This window comes from Papaver somniferum, chromosome 2 (genome assembly GCF_003573695.1).
Source record: "Papaver somniferum cultivar HN1 chromosome 2, ASM357369v1, whole genome shotgun sequence".
NCBI classification, from domain to species: domain Eukaryota; kingdom Viridiplantae; phylum Streptophyta; class Magnoliopsida; order Ranunculales; family Papaveraceae; genus Papaver; species Papaver somniferum.
In genome coordinates, this window is record NC_039359.1 from 151,305,868 (window position 1) to 151,328,545 (window position 22,678).

Here is a 22,678-nt window from a genome sequence, read left to right on the forward strand (position 1 = left end):
TTTTGATATTCTACCTAGGATTTTGTTTATTCATTAACTGGAACAGTCCATTATGTCTTTGTCTTCTTTAAATGTTGCGGAAACCATCAAAAAAAAATGTTCGAACTGAAATGATAGGAAGAGAACATGAGCTAAAATCATTTGAAATCTAATATTGTTGCTATTGAAATTGGAGACGAACAGAAGATATTCAGTATTTGAAGACGAGAAGGAAACTGATAAAGAAGCACGAATAACTGTTGCTGCTGTTATTTCCATGAGGTTGAAATCGAGAAATGGAAAGGGATTAATTCCAGAGAATGAATCAAAACTCGATAATGAAGAAAAAGAGAGATGAGCAGATGAAGAAGCTTCTGAATCTTAGAGATGGAAGTGTTGTTGTTGTTCGAATAAGATGTAGAACAAGAAAAGAGATGGATTTGGTGATTGAAATGAGAAGATTTAAATGGGTTTGATGTTTGATTTACAAAGAATTACAAGATGGGTTTAATTTGAAATTACAGAAAGAAGATGGTTTTTGATGAACTAGGTCCCTGAATTGAAGAATGGCTTCGTGGCTTTGGTGATGGATTTAAGAGAACATGAGCTAAAATCATTTGAAATCTAATACTGTTGCCATTGAAATTGGAGATGAACATAAGAGATTCAGTAATGTTTTCGAGTTCAATTATAATAAGGAACTTTGGGTTGAGCTTGATCTTGAAGATGAAAGCGACACAGATGAGTTTGGAAAGAGTTCGAATGTTGAAACAATAAAGCAGTATATATTTGTTGCTGTAAGTATGATTGAATGGCGTAGATGGAAAATTGCTTTTATGTTTGCATATAATTAGGAGTTATGAGTTTGTTGTGGATTTGACTTGCAGGGAATTAGAGCAGAAGAAATAACTTCAAAAGAAGAAGAACATAAGGATTATAACATGTATCTCTCACCTATTCGATAAAATTCCACATAGAGGAGCTTTAATCTATTGTTTGGAGTGAAAAGTATGGTATTGTGGTCTGTGGATTACAAAACACCACTGTATTTGATGTTTAGTTAATTTTGACGATTGGTTTTTCAATTGTAGATTTTTTTCAATTTTTTATGATAAAACTTGAAATATAGATGAAACTAGTTGGTTTTTCAATGGATTAAACCTGGATGAAGCCAGTTTCATCCTGCATACTGTGAATACAACATATTTTTGTCTAGGATGAAACTGGTTTCATCTTATATATTCGACAAAAAATAGATCCATCTTGTATATTCTCACAAAATCATTTTTTTGGCTAGAGCGAAACCAGTTTCATCCTCCATATTCTGAAGAAAAAACAGATTTTGGTTAGGAAGAAACTGGTTTCATCTTGTATATTCTGACAACATTCTATAAATTTATCTGCATATTGAAGTATATGCAAATTTAAGAAAAAATTTATATATAACTGACCTGCAATCAACGTATATATTCACAGGCTAACACTGATTCATAAATTCTTGGAAAGTTAGAATTTTACAAACAAAAACCTTAAATTTGAACTACATGATTGACATTTTTGTGGCGTATTCTCATGCGTAGGAGTTTTTGGTACATTCGATCTTGCCCATATTTTCTTCTTTGTCGCATTAATAATTTCCAAAATTCAATCTTCCTTATTTCATCTTCTTGTTTTCTTGTGATTTTCAATGAACCCGTTAACTCAAACATTTGTTTCATTTTTCATTCTTTTAGCCAACCACATTCACAACATGCCCATTTTTGGTTATTGATTCACTGCCAGCAACATCCAAAACTCATCGTTCTTGCTTCCGCGCTCTTACTGCTTTTGCTTCCTACAACGATTCAGATCCATTCAGATTTATCCACCTCTAGAGAATAATGAAACCCAACCAAACATAAAACAAGATGAATCCAGTTTCATCTATGCTTAAACTTGTATAAAAACAATTTCAACACAATTGATAACAGGATGATACAAGTTGCATCCATGGTATACATGGGCGAGAACAATTTCAACAAATCTAAAACAATTTCAACTGAACAGCTACTTGTAATCTCAACTGTCTTGACAATGTTGTTCATTCATATTCAACTTAGTCTAAAACATGATGAAACTGGTTTCACCCTAGTTAAAACATGGATGAAAACGAATTCTACTGAACTTAAAATTGGATGAAACCAGTTTCATACTAACTTAAACACGAGTGAAAACAAATTCAACCAAATTAAAATAGGATGAAACCAGTTTCTGGTTTAAACATGGATGAAACAAATTCATCCAAATCTAAAATAAGATGATATGAGTTTCATACTAGCTTAAACATGGGTGAAAACCAATTCAACCAAATTCAAAACAGGATGATACCCGTTTCATCCATGTTTAAGCAATAAGAAAAAAAATACTAAAATGCATTTATCTCATAATTTTTGCGTCTAAGAAAGGATGATACTGGTTTCATCTATAACAAGATGATAAAAGTTTTATACTTATTTAGACATGGATGAAAATCAATTCAACTAAATTCAAAGGGATTCTAACAGTTTCATCCATGTGTACACAAGAAAAAAAGGGTCTAAGACAGGATGATAATGGTTTCATCCATGATTAAGCAAAAAAAAATAATTATTCATCTCATAAAATCATCCATCCATCTCAGGGATTTCAGGTAAAATTCAGGATGATACCGGTTTCACCAATGTTTATGGAAGGAAAAAAACATACTAAAATTTCATAATTCATACAACATCATTCATACCAAAAACTCCAGGTTGATCAATGCATGTGTAATTGATTAGTTTAGAAAATAAAATCAAAAAGAGAATTAGGGTTAGGAAACTTACGAGTGCCCATATTATGAAATTGATTGAAGAAAAAACCCTAATTTTTATGAAATTGAGAAATCTTAATGAAATTAGGGTATCAGAATGGGTTTAATTGTTGACGGTGATGGAGTCAGTGGTGATGGTACCGACTGAAATCAGATTGGTGTTGATGTTTGTGGTGGCAGTGATATCAATTTTGTGAAATCAGAAAATGTCGACGTTGTTGTCGGTGTTTCTGGTGGTGGAGGAAGGTGGTGACGTTGGTTGTAGTTTTTGTAGACGATGATGGTGGTGGTTGTAGTTATTGTCGATGGTGGTGGTGGTAGATGTGGTTACAGTTGATGATGGTGGTGGTGGAGAAAGAGTCGATGGTGAAGAGAAAAGGAAAGAGTCGATGGTAATGTAATGGAGGAAGGGTAATTCAGTTTGTTTCAAATAAAAAAGAATCCCGTCCATTTGACCCAGGGGAAAAGGTTACCTGTCCATTTGACCCAGGAAAATTCCCTTTTGGCTAAATAGTCCATTTTCTGCAAAAGTTTCACGAGTGTTTTGATTACTGCTTTTCTCTTTGTTTTGATCATGATGTCCGTGGCACCACATGAGGTGGTAGGTCAGCTCGCTGTGGGAGACGTCAGCGCCCTTGGTATCCTTGGCGGTGACACACCACAGGAAGCGAGCGGAGGGGGCGACTAACTTCAGTCAGTAAAACTAAATTGAGAAACTAAGCAATATCCATCTATTATCATTTGTTATCCTCTTTTGTAACTTCAGGCCTCGGCCTTTTTGTGTTCTTTCTTTCATTACTTAGGCAATCGTCTTATTTCTCTCTTGCTCTTCGGGTTTTGCATGTTTATCTGTATTTGTTTCATGTTTATGACGTACTTGTTTTTCTTGGAAAGTATCATGTAAACATTTCTCAATTTACATGAAATACTAATCGTTTGATCATCCAAAAAACAAAAATTACAGTATTAAGAGAGCTCGAAATTTCATATACTCTCTTATTAAGAGGGTCAATTTGTGTTGTTTGTTCACCAATTCAACCCAAAACATATCAAAAGGGCTAGGCAGCCTAGGCTAGGCTTTCAAGGTTGCTCCATCAAGAATCATGTGATCTTACCAATCAGTGACAATGGGGTGTCTACCAACTGGTAACCTGGAGAGCCTATCAATATATCTTCACAAAATCCACCTGAGCCAGATGAATTCAGAAGGCAAGTTCATATGACTATAGATTTTCTTGCTCATTACTACAAAAACGTTGAGAGTTACCCTGTTAGGAGTCAAGTTGAACCTGGATACTTGCCTAAGCGATTACCAGAATCATCACTAAACAATTCTGAATCCATTGAAACGATTCTTCAAGATGTTAAAAATGATATCATCCCTGGTCTTACACATTGTCAGAGTCCAAATTACTTTGCTTATTGTAGTTGCAGGAAATCCTACACTACAGTCTTCATATGATTTCATTATTAATCAACTCATTTTAGGTTTGTATTCTTAATTTTATTGATTAATTTTTGGATGTTATTACAAGAAAAGATAAATCACTCAAGAATGATCTCTGCTCTAAACTTTCTCTCTCCTATTTACTTGTTTCTTACTCAAAAAAGATCTCCCCTCTTTACAATTCGAACGACTATTTATAAGGAAATACATAGTGGATGACAGCTAATCTGTCCCTTATTTTCGGGTATGGTTTGCGACATTCTCGCAACCTTACAGATGTTAATTTCGCAACTCTCTAATTTTCGCAGGATTATCATATCTTTCTCGTGATCTTAGCTGACGTCATTTATTTTACCATTTCTGAGATTGTTGTGCGACGCTGTTGTACTGTGTCACTGATAATTTCGCTGAAACATTGTCATTGCGAGATTCTGATCCTACACTTATTTTCCTAGTTCCGTTGCTGGGTTCCTCGGAGATATGCTTATTACCGGATTTGATGTTACGGGCTTCAATTGGTTATTGTCTTCACCAGCTGGGATTGAGTTATTAGAGAGTATTGTTATGAATTGGCTCGGTCAAATGCATACATTTCCAAAATTATTTCTGTTCTTGTCATATGGGAGTTCGGGAGGAGGATCGGATTTACAAGGAGCTACCAGTGAAGTTATTTTATGTATACTAACTGCAGCAAGGCTGCAAGAGATAAAATGTTGAACAAAATTGGAAAGGACAATATTAATAAGCTAGTTGCACATGCACTACAAATCAGACTGCTGGTATAAACTGAATTACGGAAAGATTTTCCGTGCAACCACTACCACAAAGGCTACAAACTTTGGGCTCGCTCCCAATTCACTTCACTCCACAATTCTCAGGCAGATAGATATCGAATCCAAATTAGTTCCATTTCTATGGGCTACCTTCTGTACAACTTCATCAACTGCATGCAGTTGAACGATCCTAATGTGGATGCAGCATATGCTGGAAGTGCCAGTATCTGCCCAGAGTTCAGGCACTTAATTGATGGTGTAGAGGAGCCAGACTCATTTTTTAGTTTTTCTTTTTTTCTGAAGCATAAGGCAGACTCATTTACTTTGTATAAGAGCTCAGACGTGATGAGCTGCTAACTGGGAGTACCAATTTTCTTTGGGGTGCAACAAAATTCATGTAAGACAAAACACAATCAATACCCTATTAAGAACGTTTCTGTAGTAGTAGAAAATCCTACTACTACACCCCTTAAACAATCTATATATCAAACTACGAAGACATTATGAAAAACACAAAGAAATAGTTTTATCAAGTATAGAAATCAATACAAAGATGATAGATAGAACCCTAACTTGGGAAACAAATAACTCTCTCTCTCCTAAAGTTCTATCTCCACTCTAAAAAAGATCTCTCTCTACCACAAGGGTGGTTGGTCCTATATATAAGGATTTTACATAGTGGAGGACATCTAACAAACCCCTTATTTTCGGATCTAGCGTGCGACTTGCTCGCTCCCGTATACTGTGTCTTCTCGCACATACTCTTGGACTTCGTACGACACTCATAATTTACTCATGACTTTGTGACGTCATTGATTCCGTCATTTAAGATATGCTACGTGCGAACTTCATTCGCTCCTTAGTAACTCAGTTGTCTCGCACGATTATTCACGTGTGCGGCATTTAGCCCCTACATTTTGCCTCTTCTGTTATCGATCTTTATTATGGAAAGAGCGATGAGAGAACTGTTTTTATTATCTTCTTCGCACCCTTTATGCGATTTTTCTCATTTTGTCAACTTTTCATCTTCTCTCTTAACCGACAAGTTTCCGGGTTTTCCATGTAATCGTTTACACGTCCTCATTTCTGCAGTTTTCACCGACACGTCATCACCTTTTACTTGGTACAGTCGGTTGTCTTCTTCCTTATTTAACCCCTTTTCAGAGAGAGGGACTTTCTTTTTAGTTCTTCTTCTTCACAGAACCTTTTCAGATTTTCGTCCCCTTCAAACCCTTAGTTTCTTTTCTTCTATTAGTATTTGAACTCAATGGATTCTCCTCAAAGGTTCGTCTTATCTCTTTTGTTATGCTTTTTGTTGGGTATTTTTTTTTATTTTTATTGCCTGTAATTGTGAGCCGCCATTGTTGATATGCTGTTGTTTTCCATCCATTGTTATTTCTTCTATTGTTATTCATAATTCCCATACTGGTGTTGTTGCAGCAAAACCGCTTCCGCTGGAACTCGTTTTACCGTTCCAAATCCTAACTCCTCTTCAAGGCGCGAAAATGAAAAATATCTCAAGAGGAAGCCTTCGCATGACAAGGTAGTAAGAAACACTTTACTCCTTTCAAACAATATTGTTGCCTCGGTTTCTTATTTGCATTGTTATTCGTAGGCTGATGCGAAAGAGAAAGAAAAGAAGTCCAAAAGGAGTAAGCAACCTCCTACTCTCGATACTCGCATGACCCTCCCGAGTTTCAAAAATAAATCTAGTTCTTCTCAACAAGTTCCCTCTGGTGAGACTGTTTCTGTTGTTCGGGCAAGTATGGCCGCTTTCTATCAGGCAACTACTACCACACCTTCATCGTCCCCCATCTCTCCTCCAGCGAACATCATCGCCGGTTCATCATCTCATTCTCCTACTAAGAATCCCTGTAAGGATCTTATTTTTTTCAACTTCGCCACCTCTCTTTTCTTTTCCACCAACAACTTCTACCTCTCTGGAATTAGCTTCGGTGACTCAGGCCATAACTTCTACTACTGAAGAAGTGGTTGCATCTATACTAGATATTCCTATTACTACTCCTTTGGCTACGCCCGTATCTGTGGATCATTCTGTCTTCTCTCTTTTGGATGTTGTTGCTGCTATTTCTTCCATGAGCATTGTTCTGACTACTTCTCCTCTTCGCACAGATGCTCCCTCTCAAGCGAAATTTGTCACTCCTGAGGTTGGTGCCTTTGATGCTGCTGGTTTAGGGGCTGGGCCTCTTCTTGATATTGTTCAGCTGGCGCGCTCATCCTCCAATGACCCATCTCAACTTCGTTTGTGCGAGTTTCTTATCAAATTGTTGGGCAATTCTTCTTTGGATAAATCGGATAGGAGCGATATCTTCGCTCAAATGGACTCATCCATGAATGCTTCCTTCGATTGCTTGGAATCCCATCACCGGTTTATTCAAGCCAAAGGTTTTGCAGAGTCTAGCTCTACAATTCATGAGCTTACCCGTCAGAATGCCCAGTTGAGAGTTGATGTTCATGCTAGGGAGGTTATAGCCGAGAAACTCCGCAACAAGAATCAAGAGCTTAGAGGTATATCCTACTTCCTTTTGCTCATAAGCCTTAGCCTGAAGAAGCTTAGTGACCTCTCGAAATTTCTGATAATGAAGCTATTCCACATCTTGATAGTGACTATGATTATGTCAGCTGTGACGAGGAAATCACTCTCCCTGAAGATCAACCTGAGGGAAATGGTGCTGGCGGTGATCTTCTAGACGTACCAAATGCTGAAGTTATTCCTCATGCTGAAACTCAAGCTATTCCCCATGTTGAACCTTCTGCGAAGGCTTCTATTCCAAGTTCTCCTCCTGTTGCAGAGATTGAAGCCATTCATTCACATGATGAAATTCCTCTGAATGACCCTTAGCTTCATTCTATTTCTATATGTTTGAACTTGATTGGATCTCGCTTCTTTTGTATTTTTTGCTGCACATTTAAGGAAAGAAAAATTAGTTTCTAAAGGTTTTTTTTCTAAGGATGCAATTCTACAAATTATTTTCTAAGTATTCGAGCAATCTTTTCTCCATGGTTTGTTTCTATGCAAGGTTATTTTCTAATCATGCGAATAATACTATCTTTTTGTAATTCCCATACTTGCCTTTATTATATGTATGTTAGATAATGACCTGTTCATGGATTTACGAGAAAGATGATGTTTACGAAACTGTTGAAATAATGTTACGTGAATATATGATATTACTTGGGTGAATATATGATATTAATTATCCGAATATAAAACTTTATTCATGCGGGTGTAAGATAGAATTTATGCGAATATGTGAGCGAATAGGTAAATATATTTTTTTATGCGAATACTGCCCTTTTTAGAAAACAAAGATTTTTATGACATGGGCATTTATTTAGGTCTCTTGGTGTTTGATAGTGAGGTCTTATTGAGCCTCCCTAATTAGAGGTCTTAATCAGCCTCTCCTGGTGATAGGGCTTATCTTTTCCTCAGGATATCGTTTTGGCCATGCGATAGAGTCGCAGGACGTCTTTACGTGTTCGCGTATTGACTCATTGACCCTACCTTATCATCTTTCGTATTATTTCCTCTGCAGGATATGTGAATGTGCATTAATACAACAAGCCTAATTACTCCCATGAGTAAAAGCCTTGTGATATTAACGTCTTTGACACAATTCATCTCCCTAGTGGAGGGTGCCGTCCTTATCTTCCCCCTGGTTTCCCCTTCAAGGAGACGTACCCCTACCGGGTTGGGGTGGACTCCTCCCATCCATTGATGCAACAACCAGTTGATTTCGCGGTCTCTTATCCATTAGCCTATGTGGCTTATGGTTTTGAGACCACATCCTAGGTGGGGTTTCTTGAGGATCGAGTGTATCATATCCAGGACTTGCTAAGAGCGGCGAGGTACGCTCCAGACGCCCCCGACACCCTTAGCTCAACCGTGTACCGCGGCGTCCTGGTCGAGTTTCTACACTCCATAATAGAGAACTTAGTACCTTAGCCTTTCGACTAAGGCGTCTCTACCGGATAAGCTTTTATTTCGCCCCCACCTTCTATGACTCAGATCCCAGGGTTGGTATTGCTTTCGCCTGAGCCATGCATTACTAGGTCTTTTCCTAATTATGACGCGTGTCGGGGCTTATTTATTTTGCCTCTTGCAAAAGTGCGAACTAGGGTGCGCGCCATAATTGGTTACCCAGCCTCCCTAGTTAAAGGTTTTAAATTTTATTGCCCCCTATTGAGGTCTTATTTTGAGGGCTTATCGTTGCCTTTTTCTTCTGTTTTTATTTTTATAGATCATTGTTTTGAAGGGTGCAAATATTTTTTTTCTATTCATAACTTCGTGCATACATTATTAGCTTGTCTCTTCTTCTTTCGGACACATTACTCTATTAAACCTCCTATGGATAATATTTTTAAGGTACAATCTATTCCATGGATGATCGAGCCTTCTCCCAACATCTTTTCCATCCTTGTCCATCAACTCGTATGCTCCATTTCCTATATGGGCCGTCCCATTTCTTCTCCAGTTTTCCATCGCCTCATTTTTGATAAGATGGTATTTCTCTTAATACTAGCTCACCTGGTTGAAATTCCCTTGGTTTGACACGCTTGTTGTATTCCCTTGCCAATCTTTTGTGATAGTTCTCTATGTGTCACAAAGCAGCCTCTCTGGTTTCCTCCAAGTCATCCAACTTTGCTAGCATCAGGCTTGTGTTTAGATTTTTCTCCCAAGCTTCTTTCTTTGTCGTTGGTATGATGACTTCGGTTGGTAATACAACTTTTACCCCGTATGTTAAACAGAATGGTGACATTCCCGTTGCTTCTCTTCGTGTTGTTCGATATGCCCATAAGACATTGTGGATCTGATCGCACCATCCTTTATTATGCCCTTCCAACTTCTTCTTCAGTATTTTCGCAAGCGTCTTATTAGTTGCCTCAGCATGTCAATTACTTTGTGGATATAATGGAGTTGATTTTCCAATATGGATCTTGAAGGAATTTAACAGCATTTCTATGTTCTCGCCCTCGAACTGGTTTCCATTATCAGACACCAGTTGCACGGGTATGCCGAATCTGCAGATGATATTCTCGAATATGAATGTAAAGATGTCCTTATCACGTATATGTTGGATTGCTTTTGCCTCTGACCACTTTGTGAAATAATCTGTTGCGACAATCAAATATCTTCTTTGGACTGACCCTGGTATGAATGGTCCCACGATATCTAAACCCCATCTTGCGAATGGCCAAACACTGGTTGATGAGCTTAGGTTCGCGCCAGGCGCATGTATTCGGTTTCCATGCCTTAGACATTCTTCGCACCGTCTAGATACTCCCTCGCATCTTCATGCATGTATGGCCAGTAGTATCCTTGTATCTTTGTCTTTGTATTCCAATGATCTTCCTACGCTATGATCTCCTGCATCTCCATAATGTATTGCCTTTAGTATTTCTATTCCTTCTTTTCGCGTCAAGCATATGATCGAAGGCCCAAGGAATGATCCGCGGTAAAGTGCTCCATCTCTTAACTCGTAGTTTGTCGCGTGGATTTTTATCTTGTGTGCTTCCAATCTGTTTCTTGGTACTTATCCCTTCTCTAAGTATGCATGAAGCTGTAATCTCCAATCTTCTTCGTTTCTCTCTTTTTCTCCGTCTTCATCTTCTATCATCATTACATCTGCTTCTCCTTCCTTTTTGATTGATAGCAGGCAAAGTGTTGTAATCTTTATGTATCGTGTGGTCGGATCCACCAACATGGATACGAGAAATGTCAAAGCGTCTGCGAATATGTTGTCTTTCCGGCCTATGTGTCTCCACTCTATGTTTTTTGTTTTTACTAAAAAATCCTCTGCGAGCAGCTTGCATTTTTGTAATGAAGGTTCATTCGTGTTGTATATCCCCAATATCTGGTTGATCACTAGTTGTGAGTCAGTGGTTATGATGACGTCATTTAACTCCATTTCCACTGCCAATCGCAACGCGTGTATTACTCCTTCGTATTTTGTTTCATTGTTTGTGGATGCGAACTCCATCCTGAATGAATATGCCATTCTTTCCCCAGATGGTGATATAATTACTATTCCGATTCCATTTCCTTCTCCGTTTATAGATCCATCAACTAGTATCTCCCACCTTTTTGAATTTGTTTCTCTTAATAGATTTTGTGGGTTCCCTTGTTCTTTGTCTATCTCCATCATGTCTTCTACACTTTCATCTTCCTCTAAGGGGAACTCTGCCAAAAAGTATGCGATAATTTGTGATTTTGGTGATGATAATATCTCATATTTGATTTGTAATTCTCCCACCTGTGCGTTCTATCTTTCTATTCTCCCAGACCGTTTTGAATTCTTCATCATAGATTCAATTGGTACCTTTGTAAGAACTTTGATTTTATGGGCTTAAAAATACGTGCGAAGCTTTTGAGTTGCATATACCAGTGCGAGGATGAGTCTCTCAATCTTCGTATAATTATTTTTTGTTCATTGTAGGTTTTTCTTATGTAATAAATTGGTTTCTCGACTCCTCCATCTATGCGAAGTAATACTGCACTTAATGCATGTGGTGTCGACGCCAAGTATAATAGCAGCTCCTCTCCTGGTTCAACTTTCTGCAAAATAGACACGTTCATTAAGTAATTCTTTATGCCTTGTAACGCCTTTTCACATTCGGATGTCCATTCGAACTTGGCTCCTTTCTTTAGAATGCTAAAGAATTGCTTGCATTTATCGGAAGATCGCGAAATGAACCGTCCCAACGAGGCTAAAAGTCCATTCAGCTTTTACACATCTTTCAATGTCACTGGTGTTGGCATGTCGCGAACTTCTTGCTTTCTCTGGATCTACTTGTATTCCTTTTTCTGATACAATATATCCTAGGAATTTCCCTGATGCCACTCCGAAGATACATTTCGCAGGGTTTATCTTCATTTTCCACTGCCGTATTCGCGCAAATATTTCTTCCAAATGAGTTACATGATTTTCGATTTCTTTGCTTTTCACGAGCATGTCATCAACATACACCTCTAAAGTTTTGTGAATCCATTTTGCGAATACCTTTTCCACCATTCTCTGGTACGTCGCACCAGCATTTTTCAATCCAAAAGGCATTCTAGTGTAACAGTATAATCCTGTGGGTGCGAAGAAAGCCGTGTGCTCCTGATCTTCTTCTGCTAATGGAATTTGATTGTATCCTGTATACCCGTCCATAAGTGACAATCTTTTATATCCGGAGGCAGCCTCTACCATCTGTGGTATATTTGGTAATGGATAGCTGTCTTTTGGACATGCCTTGTTCAAATCGCTGAAATCGATGCAAATTCTTATCCATTTATTCTTCTTCGGCACCACTACCATGTTTTCTATCCACTCCGGGTATTTTGCTGGTCTAATTATTCCTGCATCTAGCATCTTATGTAACTCCGCTTCTATTTGTGGATGGTATGTGGTTGTTATTTTCCTTATTCTTTGCTTGAACGGTTGCACATGCTTCCTGACGGCTAACCTGTGACATGCGATATCAGGATCCATCCCTGGCATTTCATCCATGTCCCATGCGGAGACATCATTATATTTTCGCAGAAGGTTTATTATCTGCTCTTCTTCTTCTGCATCAATTCATGTCCCTATCCTTACCATTCTGGGCTCCTCTTCAGTTCCTATGTTTACTTCCTTGGTTGGATCCGCTGCAACAAAGTTTGCTTTAGGTTCGTTTAACGAGGATGGTTCTTTTATTTCTCTTGCTGGTGCGCCTTCCTCGTCTGGGATTTTGGTCGGTATGCCTCTTCCTTCTTTCGCTCGTATCATGTACACCCTAAATTCTTCCTCCTTTCTTGACTGCTTCGCCTTTCTCCATTTATCTTTTCTCTTCTTAGCTATGCCTTCATAATTCTTCACATCTAGCTGATAGTAGGTACTGGATCTTTCTGAATCTCCTACAATCTCTCCTATTCCGCTCGGCATTGGGAAACGTAAACATCGGTGCAAGGAGGATGCCACTCCTTTTATACCGTGTAGCCATGGTCTTCCAAATATCATATTATACGGTGATTCCACGTCCACTACGCATAGTGTTACCTTCACCTCTATTTCTCCTAGCGGCATATTGATAATTACCTCCCCTTTCGGTTTTGTTATGGCTTTGTTGAAACCATGTATGTTGTATGTAGTTGGTAGTAAATCCGTATCGTTGTACTCCATCTCTTTGAACGTGTGATAGAACAAGATGTCTGCTAAGCTCCCGGTATCTATCAAAGTTTTTTCTATCTCCATTCCTCTGAGATTTCGGCACCGCCATTCTTTATCATTCTACGCACCGGTACAGTTATTACCAATGGATCTGTTCGCCCCCAGCATCTGCATGGTATGTCATCTGCTTCAAACATGATCTTCTGCTTTTTCCATTCGTGTAAGGGTGAAATCTTTTCGATCGTCGAGATCTTCCTTTCTTCGTTATCACGCTTGTGGATCTGTCCGGTGATTCCTGTACTGGAATCCATAGTATTTATACCTGACTTTGTTATCGTATTGCACCGTAGATGTTTGCTTCCTTTTTCTGCTCCGACATTCTTTATTATTCCTCTGAATCTATTCGCTCCCTGCATTATATATATGCTTGTTCGCTCCTTTTATCACATCAACTTGTTCTTCTTTCTTTTACGTGTAAGCAACCTTAACTTGAAATCTATGGATAACTCCTCTAATTATCTCTATGGAATTTTTTTTCAGATTCGTAAACTTTGCTTTTCAAAAGGGTATTTATAGCCTCAAAGATTATTCTATAAAACTTCTTTCTTAATTTAAAATTGTGCCTTTAATGAGTGACCCCAAATTAAACTTCAAAACAAGAACAATGAGAAATTTCAAATTAAAAGAAAAAAAATCACAAAGAAGAACAATAAGAAACTTTACTTTGAAAAAGAAATTTTTGAAAAAGAAACTCATCTAAATTTTCACAAACAGATCCAATCCCAATCCCGAGCTGTATTCTAGCGCCAAAATATAGTAGTAGAAAATCCTACTACTACACCTCTTAAACAATCTATATATCAAACTAAGAAGACATTATGAAGAACACTAAGAAATAGTTTTATTAAGTATAGAAATCAATACAAAGATGATAGATAGAACCCTAACTTGGAAAACAAATAACTCTCTCTCTCCTAAAGTCTATCTCCACTCTCAAAAAGATCTCTCTCTACCACAAGGGTGGTTGGTCCTATATATAAGGATTTTACATGGTGGAGGACAGCTAACAAACCCCCTATTTTCAGATCTAACATGCGACTTGCTCGTTCCCCTATACTGTGTCTTCTCGCACATACTCTTGGACTTCGTACAGCTCTCATAATTTACTCATGACTTTGTGACGTCATTGATTCCGTCATTTAAGATATGCTACGTGCGAACTTCATTCGCTCCTTAGTAACTCAGTTGTCTCGCACGATTATTCACGTGTGCGGCATTTAGCCCCTACAGTTTCTTTTCCTGAAGCATGATTAGCAACGTTGAGGACGTGGATACCTCTTTTGGTCAGCAATACTACCTCCGTCCCACTATTAAGTGATCTACTTTAGTTATAAAGTGGGTCACTTGATAGTGAGACGGAGGGAGTACTATTTAAGTTTTATTTCAAAGCTGTAATATTGTCTCTCATGTTTTCAAATGAAATCTGTACTGTTACCTGACAAGATTTGATAACTATAATCGAGCAAAGACGTGGGTACCTTATTGATGTATAATGAGATGCAAAGCTATGGTGTTTTCCATAAATAAAAACATATACAACATTTGCATTGAACAAACATTAATCTTCATCAAAGTAGATTGAAGAATACAAGAAATCACATCATGGATAAAAGTTTCACAAGTGTTTTGATTACTGCTTTTCTCTTTGTTTTGATCATCATGTCCGTCACACCAAGTGAGGTGGTTGGTCGGCACATTGGCCCTCTGTTCTTCCCGAAACTGGTACCAGACCAACAACAACAAAAAATCAACAAACTGACATCGCACCAGCAACAACAAGAAATCCGCAAATATATAACAGTCAGGAAGAGCGCAGCAATGAAGATAATACAACGGAACATGCCGAAAGTGAGAGATTCCTTGAAAACGGCATTTGGATCGAGAAACTAAGTAATATCCTTCAATCAAGTGTGTGCTTTGTGAAAAGTGTTAACTCCGTGGTTTTTATCATTTCTTATATTCTTTTGTCTGCTGTAATAAGTCCAGGCCTTAGCCTTTCTTTGTTGTTTCTGTCATTGCTTAGGCAAGATGAGAAATGATCCTCTCTCGCTTGTATTTTTCGAAGCTTAATTTTTTTCCGAGCTCCTCTTTTTTCTCTCAATATAATCTTGTTGGGCTGACCTAGCGAAGCGAGGGAGGACCTTTATATGGCCATTTTTTTGTCAAATCTAAGTGATCAATTACCACAAAAAGATTGGAAATGGTCCGGGCCGAAAACCCAAAATGACCCTCTAAATCCAATTTTTCTTTTTTTCTTTTAAACATTTTCGTAAATAAAACGAAGAGAAAGGGTAATATGTATTAGAAATTTTCGTAAATAAACCAAAGAGGAAAGGCATCAAGGTATTAGAAATTATCGTAAATAAACCAAAAAGGAAGGCAACTCGATTAAGTGCCTAATTGTATTATAATTTCTTATGTATTCCAATTTTTAAGGGGTATAATTGGCAACCAAACTTTAATATAACATATCTAAAAATCCGTGTCTTGGAATTTTACAAATTTTATCTCGTTGGAAAGGTTATAAAAAAATCTACGCAACGAGTACAAACAACAATATCAAATTTAAAATTTTTACGAAAAATTCGGAGATATATATATATCATTTTAGACACAATTTTATAAAATTAGATGTATATTCATTATGCAAACCACCACAAAGATACATAATACTTTATGTAGCAAAATTTTGGTTTATGCATCAACTAGTTTTCCATTGCAACTAATAAAATGATGTACTCCATCAGTTTCAAGAAAAATGATACTTTCACATCCCGTTTCGGGAAAAATGATACTTTCATGTCCCGTTTCGGGAAAAGTGATTCTTTCGCTCCGTTTCGAAAAAAGTGATACTTTCGTTCCGTTTCGGGAAAAGTGAATACTTTCGCTCCATTTCGGAAAAAAATGATATTTTCGCTTCATTTCAGAAAAAGTATCACTTTTTCTGAAAGGGGAAATTAGGGGGAGACCCAAAAAAAATAATATTCTCGTTCTCAGGCCCACAATTAATTTTGTAGGCCGTGACACCCATAATTATATGAAATTATTATATGAATAAATACATAACTGGTTATGCATACTATATTTTCAGGTATAACTCGTTATGCATACTATCTTTTTCAGGGGTATAATTGGCAGCGCAACTTGGACATAACATATCTAAAAATCCGCGCCTTAGAATTTTACAAATTTTATATCGTTGGAAATCTTTTTAAAAGAGCTACGCAACGAGTACAAACAAGAATATTAAATTTTTGTTTTTAACGAAAAAATCGGAGGTGATCATCATTTTAGGAAATTTTTTCGAAAACTGACTACATATTCATTATGCAGCCTCCAAAAAAAATGCATAACACATTATGCAGACGCATAACAAATTATGCGACCATTTTTTCGATTGCATAACATATTATGCATCTGCATGACAAAGTTATGCATCTATAACAAGTTAGGTAGCCATTGTTTTGGTTGATTTTAGTGCGTACATAAAAAATTGATGCATGATGCATTATGGAACCATATTTTCGGATGCATAACAAGTTACGCATCAATTTTCTCGATGCATAAAAGATTTTGCAACAATTTTCTCGATGTATAATGCATTATGCAATCATATTTTCAGATGCATAACAAGTTATGTATCAATTTTCACGACTGCATAACATGTTATGCAGATATTATTGTAGGTGCATGACAAGTTATACAGTCTTTGTTTTTGTTGATTCCAACAATAACAAAAAAGTTGATGCATAACATGTTATGCAAACATTTTCTGGACTACATAACAAGTTATGCAACAATTTTTCAAACTGCATAACAGGTTATGCATTTATTTTCATAGCGCATAACAACTTTTCGAAACCTGGAACAGTAACTTTTTGTAACAGCAGTTGAAGGTTCAGATTATAAATCCAATAGCTTTCATCTTTCAACCATTACCAATATCAACTTCTACAGCTCCATACTTGGTTGTTTTCTTGGCCTTAAACACAAACCCAAAATTGAGATCAAACTCCCAGCACCTGTCCATTCTTCTCCCTCTAGCTCGAAACCATTTCTAACCTTTATCGCAGACTCACAAACACATAGATAATCGGTGACACAGAGCTTGGTTCAGTGAGCAATAAGAGCTGCAGAAAAACAGGATATACAGTCAGGCCTTTGTACAACCATCTCTTGTGCAGTACTGAGTTGGTGATGGATTGCATAATGGCTGCATCTTGGATATTATCAAAATAAATTCCTTCCCTGCACAGTACGCATTCAACACAAACCAAGACTTAAACAGTCACAAACATTCGAAATACAACTTAATCTACCAACATTCATCTTCAATTTGAGCAGCAAAGAGCTAGTATCTTCACTGATTTTTCTTGGCAGCAAAACGAGTTCAAACCAAACCAGACTGGCACAAAAACTCTCTTTAGATTCAACCACCACATACCCGTTAATCACTACCTCAACTCTCTGTAGATTCAAAGTCATCTGCTATCTTCTATCAATCGACATCAGCAATCAATTACCACCACATACCCGTTAATCACTACCTCAACTCTCTGTAGACTCAAAGCCATCTGCTCTCTTCTCATCAGCGAGCACCATCTTCAATTCTCTGGTACTGCAACCATCATCTCAACAGTGTCAGTTCAATCGAGCAGAACCCATTTGCTCTCTTGTCTCGTTCTCATGATTAATCACACAAATTAGGCTCCAATCCATCATCTCTTTTTTGTTGTGTCTTCGTCACCAACAACTCATAACATATTTAAACACATAGATAATCAGTGACACAGAGCTTGGTTCAGTGAGCAATAAGAGCTGCAGAAAAAGAGGATATACAGTCAGGCCTTTGTACAACCATCTCTTGTGCAGTTCTGAGTTGGTGATGGATTGCATAATGGCTGCATCTTGGAGACTATCAAAATAAATTCCTTCCCTGCACAATGCGCATTCAACACAAACCAAGACTTAAACAGTCACAAACATTCAAAATACAACTTAATCGACCAACATTCATCTTCAATTTGAGCAGCAAAGAGCTAGTATCTTCACTGATTTTTCTTGGCAGCAAAACGAGTTCAAACCAAACCAGACTGGCACAAAAACTCTCTTTAGATTCAACCACCACATACCCGTTAATCACTACCTCAACTCTCTGTAGATTCAAAGCCATCTGCTCTCTTCTATCAATCGACAGCAGCAATCAATTACCACCACATACCCGTTAATCACTACCTCAACTCTCTGTAGACTCAAAGCCATTTGCTCTCTTCTCATCAGCGAGCACCATCTTCAATTCTCTGGTACTGCAACCATCAGCTCAACAGCGTCAGTTCAATCGAGCAGAACCCATTTGCTCTCTTGTCTCGTTCTCATGATTAATCACACAAATTAGGCTCCAATCCATCATCTCTTTTTTGTTGTGTCTTCGTCACCAACAACTCATAACATATTTAAACACATAGATAATCAGTGACACAAAGCTTGGTTCAGTGAGCAATAAGAGCTGCAGAAAAACAGGATATACATTCAGGCCTTTGTACAACCATCTCTTGTGCAGTTCTGAGTTGGTGATGGATTGCATAATGGCTGCATCTTGGAGACTATCAAAATAAATTCCTTCCCTGCACAGTACGCATTCAACACAAACCAAGACTTAAACAGTCACAAACATTCGAAATACAACTTAATCGACCAACATTCATCTTCAATTTGAGCAACAAAGAGCTAGTATCTTCACTGATTTTTCTTGGCAGCAAAACGAGTTCAAACCAAACCAGACTGGCACAAAAATCTCTTTAGATTCAACCACCACATACCCGTTAATCACTACCTCAACTCTCTGTAGATTCAAAGTCATCTGCTATCTTCTATCAATCGACATCAGCAATCAATTACCACCACATACCCGTTAATCACTACCTCAACTCTCTGTAGACTCAAAGCCATCTGCTCTCTTCTCATCAGCGAGCACCATCTTCAATTCTCTGGTACTGCAACCATCAGCTCAACATCGTCAGTTCAATCGAGCAGAACCCATTTGCTCTCTTGTCTCGTTCTCATGATTAATCACACAAATTAGGCTCCAATCCATCATCTCTTTTTTGTTGTGTCTTCGTCACCAACATAAACCCCAAATTCATCAGCTGCTCAGTGATTTCAATTCGAACCAAACCCTAATTCAACTCATCTGAATCTCGATCTATGTTCATCAATTTCATCTAGCAGCAACACCCATTTCTACTTCGTATCAGAAGCGAATCCTCAATCCATTTGCTCTTCAGACCGTGACCTAATTCTTCTTCTCTTGGTCTCTCGGATTTAACAGCACAGTATTTATTTCACACTGATAACAGAATTTTATAAATTATGGGTTCTAGAATAATTTTCTCTCAGAAAATGGGTGCGCGTCTGAGAATTTCTGAGCGTGGGTTTCACAGTGGGAAAAATCTCTAAAATGGGTTTGTCTGTAGTTTTCACTTTATGAAATGGGGTAAAAGTATCACTTTTCCGGAAACGGGGAGAAAATATCACTTTTCCCGAAACGGGGAGAAAGTATCCCTTTTTCCGAAACGGGATGAAAGTATCACTTTTTCCGAAACGGGGAGAAAGTATCACTTTTTCTGAAACGGGGCGAAAATGTCACTTTTTCTGAAACGGGGTGAAAGTATTACCTTTTCTGAAACGGGCGAAAGTAGTCGCGGACAATCCCATCTTCATATTCTTCTTCGGTCGGCCCTCCTACCGTGGCAACGATCGTACTAGTATATTGTTGATAGAAAAACGAAAATTTACCAAGGGAAACCAATTTTTTTTTTCTTCTTCTTAATCGATAAAGAAACTTACGAGTTTAAGCATGCATACTAAAAGTGAGCTTTACAAAGATATCCAACTTTTAACTATCCTTAGATGTACAATCTGGAGGACTACAATGATACATATAGCTAACATATTCTATAATCATTTCTTTTCCCTACCTAAACCTACCTACTCATATTAGTTTAAATCTTGTGAACACTGCAACCTGCAGCTTCTGATGTCAGATTCTCTTTCCAGCTCTCGAATTCAGATCCACCAAATACTAATTGCTTAATTCCAATGTGACTGTTTAGAAGAAGAAAAGCACGTTATATCGAGTTCAGAGATATTCAGAAAACCGATCAATCAACAGAAAAGCCTGGCATGTTATAATTGTTGATCTGTTTTATGATACCACGACAATATGCACAACTGAAACCGAAGGTAGTTAGGAATCATACTCAGAGCTTATCTGGGATAAGGCATTTATCAAGACATCTAGAAGCAATGGTTCACTGGTACCGATATCCATCCTGCGGTACAAACCAGTACAGTAGTAAGAAAATACTCAATTTCAGGGACACTCAGTGATTTTTCAGATGCTATAAGAATGAACTAGAAAGATGAAAACAATTTGTAAAGGATATCAAAAAGTAAGAGCCATACCAGATGCGCGCTACATTATCTTGAATCTCAAAGTCCCCAATGTTGTAAAATGTGGTTGGTGACACATTTGCTCCTCGTATGGCATCATAAGTTGGTCTTTTATCCATGGGAGATTGTGACAACTGCAAATATAAAAAAGAAAATTCTTGGTTGTAATGTGAACATTATAAGAACAAGCACATAAAATTAGTGAAGGAGAACCAAAAAAGTGGTCAACTGAGAGCCTGAATCAAAAGCTACCTGCATGTTCATGGAATTGCATCCACCAAGACGTCCAACAATGTGCCATGATCTAATTGTCTGTGTAGAAATCATAACTGCATTATTGCTGAATTTTATTACAAGGTAAGTCAATATCAAGCCTAATGGATCCACTTACATCGCAAATTAAGGAAACATCACTTGGTAGAGGAGCATTGTAGAATTCAAACCAAATGTAAGAGCTTGAAAAATCAAATCTGGCACATAGCAGCGTGAAAGTATGTTAATGAAATGGATATAGTAAAGATACGTTCAGTAAATTCTTAAGAGGCCCGAATGATAGAACAAGCGCCTGAACTTACCCGTTGAATGTTACTTTCATGGGTACTGCGGAACCAGTTTTGGCCTGCAATACTTTGTTTCTTTTCTTCCTTATTCTTTCCTCCACCTAGATCCAAACAATTAAACAAGACCATCAAGGGAAACAAAAAAGAACTACGCCATTTGTATACAAGTCTCTTAATCACGCAGAACCGGAAACAAAAATAAGGCAAAAAAAAAAAAGTAATATCAAGAGAAGGTAAAAAGTTAATTGGGATAGCTTACACGAGATTGTGCCTTATCCGGGTTATCCAACAAATCACCTAGAATTTCTGCAAACTCGGGGTCTCGATCATAATCTGTTTCTTCCTTTCCCCCTGAACCCTCCATAAATTTAGGGTGGGGCGGGAACTCATTATTACGTATCTCATTGTCATCATCAACATTAAATGCTTCAATATCTATCGGAAACTCATGGTTTTTACTTCTATCATTTCGCTCTGCTTTAGCAACTAAGAGAGATGTCCTTGTTTGAGTATAACAAGGAAGAGTAACAGAAAAAGCTGCAGAAAACTGGACTTGCCGGTTGCCTAACAAAATAAGCTTTGGACATGTATGCAGTGAAGAACAAGAGTTCAGGATAAGCATTGTTCTCGATTTCGCAATGTCAAATGGTTGGTTACTTGGTTGTATCGCATAAAACCGTACGAAAGCTTCACTTGTAAGTTGTCACGCCAACTCTGCCTCTGTTGAAGCCTATCAAATGCAATGAATATCTAAACATGAGACTTCAGACTAATAACTAGAATTTCGTTCTGGCAATAATACAAACAGTTGATATGCTTTAAACACGAGTTTTAGAAGTTCTATGAGCTCTTGGCAAAATTTCAAAAATAGGTGGAGTTAATCAAGTGAAGATTAAGTAACAAATGTGATATCAAATACTTGTGTGGGAAAAGACACAGAAATGAATACTTACTGTGATTATGGCAGAAGAACAATGCAATTTGGGTTCGTTTAGAAGGTTGGAAAGAGAAAGAGTGAGAGTGCTGGATAAAGAGTGACTGTGACTGGGACTGTGACTGTGGGTGTGTTCTTTTTGGGGCCGAGCCCGATATGAGGGAAAGCAACGTTGCTAATGGCGGTATCGATTTGCTTAAGGGGCGTATCAGTCTAATACTAGCCTAGCTACTAGGGAATGTTTTGCCTCGCATAGATTTTGGCACCCCCGTTAGAAGCTGTGAGAAACAAAGAGAACAAGTTTTGGGGCTCCGTAAAAAGATTTTTTTAAAAAAAAAATTCATGTCTCTTTTGCCTAGTTTAATTGGGGGCCATGGAATTTTGTTTGCCCCACAAATTTTTCAGGGGTGTAAAAATCGGAAGATGAATATCTATTTTACTCTTGATTAATTTTTTTTTCTCAAATAACGACCCTTCACCGACATTAACG

At 37.7% G+C, this 22,678-nt stretch overlaps 2 protein-coding genes across 2 annotated transcripts; both read right to left on the reverse strand.

The window, feature by feature from the left end:
• Positions 1-12,612: 12,612 nt before the first annotated feature.
• Positions 12,613-13,194, reverse strand: LOC113352252. The gene has a single exon (XM_026596096.1). The coding sequence runs from the start codon at positions 13,192-13,194 to the stop codon at positions 12,613-12,615; it is 582 nt and encodes a 193-aa protein (XP_026451881.1).
• Positions 13,195-20,032: 6,838 nt separating this feature from the next.
• Positions 20,033-22,307, reverse strand: LOC113354122. The gene is made up of 8 exons (XM_026597550.1): positions 22,208-22,307; positions 21,514-21,984; positions 21,270-21,355; positions 21,086-21,164; positions 20,947-21,006; positions 20,707-20,828; positions 20,502-20,573; positions 20,033-20,346 (listed from the first exon to the last, which is right to left on the reverse strand). The coding sequence occupies exons 2-8, from the start codon at positions 21,874-21,876 to the stop codon at positions 20,244-20,246; spliced, it is 885 nt and encodes a 294-aa protein (XP_026453335.1). The 5' UTR covers positions 21,877-21,984; positions 22,208-22,307; the 3' UTR covers positions 20,033-20,243.
• Positions 22,308-22,678: the final 371 nt, after the last annotated feature.

Coding starts and splice junctions, on each gene's coding strand:
- LOC113352252 (XM_026596096.1), bottom strand. CDS start 13,194: ATGGAGTACAACGATACGGATTTACTACCAACTACATACAACATACAT.
- LOC113354122 (XM_026597550.1), bottom strand. CDS start 21,876: ATGCTTATCCTGAACTCTTGTTCTTCACTGCATACATGTCCAAAGCTT. Junction 21,165..21,269: donor ATGAAAGTAACATTCAACGG/GTAAGTTCAGGC, acceptor GCTATGTGCCAG/ATTTGATTTTTCAAGCTCTT. Junction 20,574..20,706: donor GATAATGTAGCGCGCATCTG/GTATGGCTCTTA, acceptor TTTGTACCGCAG/GATGGATATCGGTACCAGTG.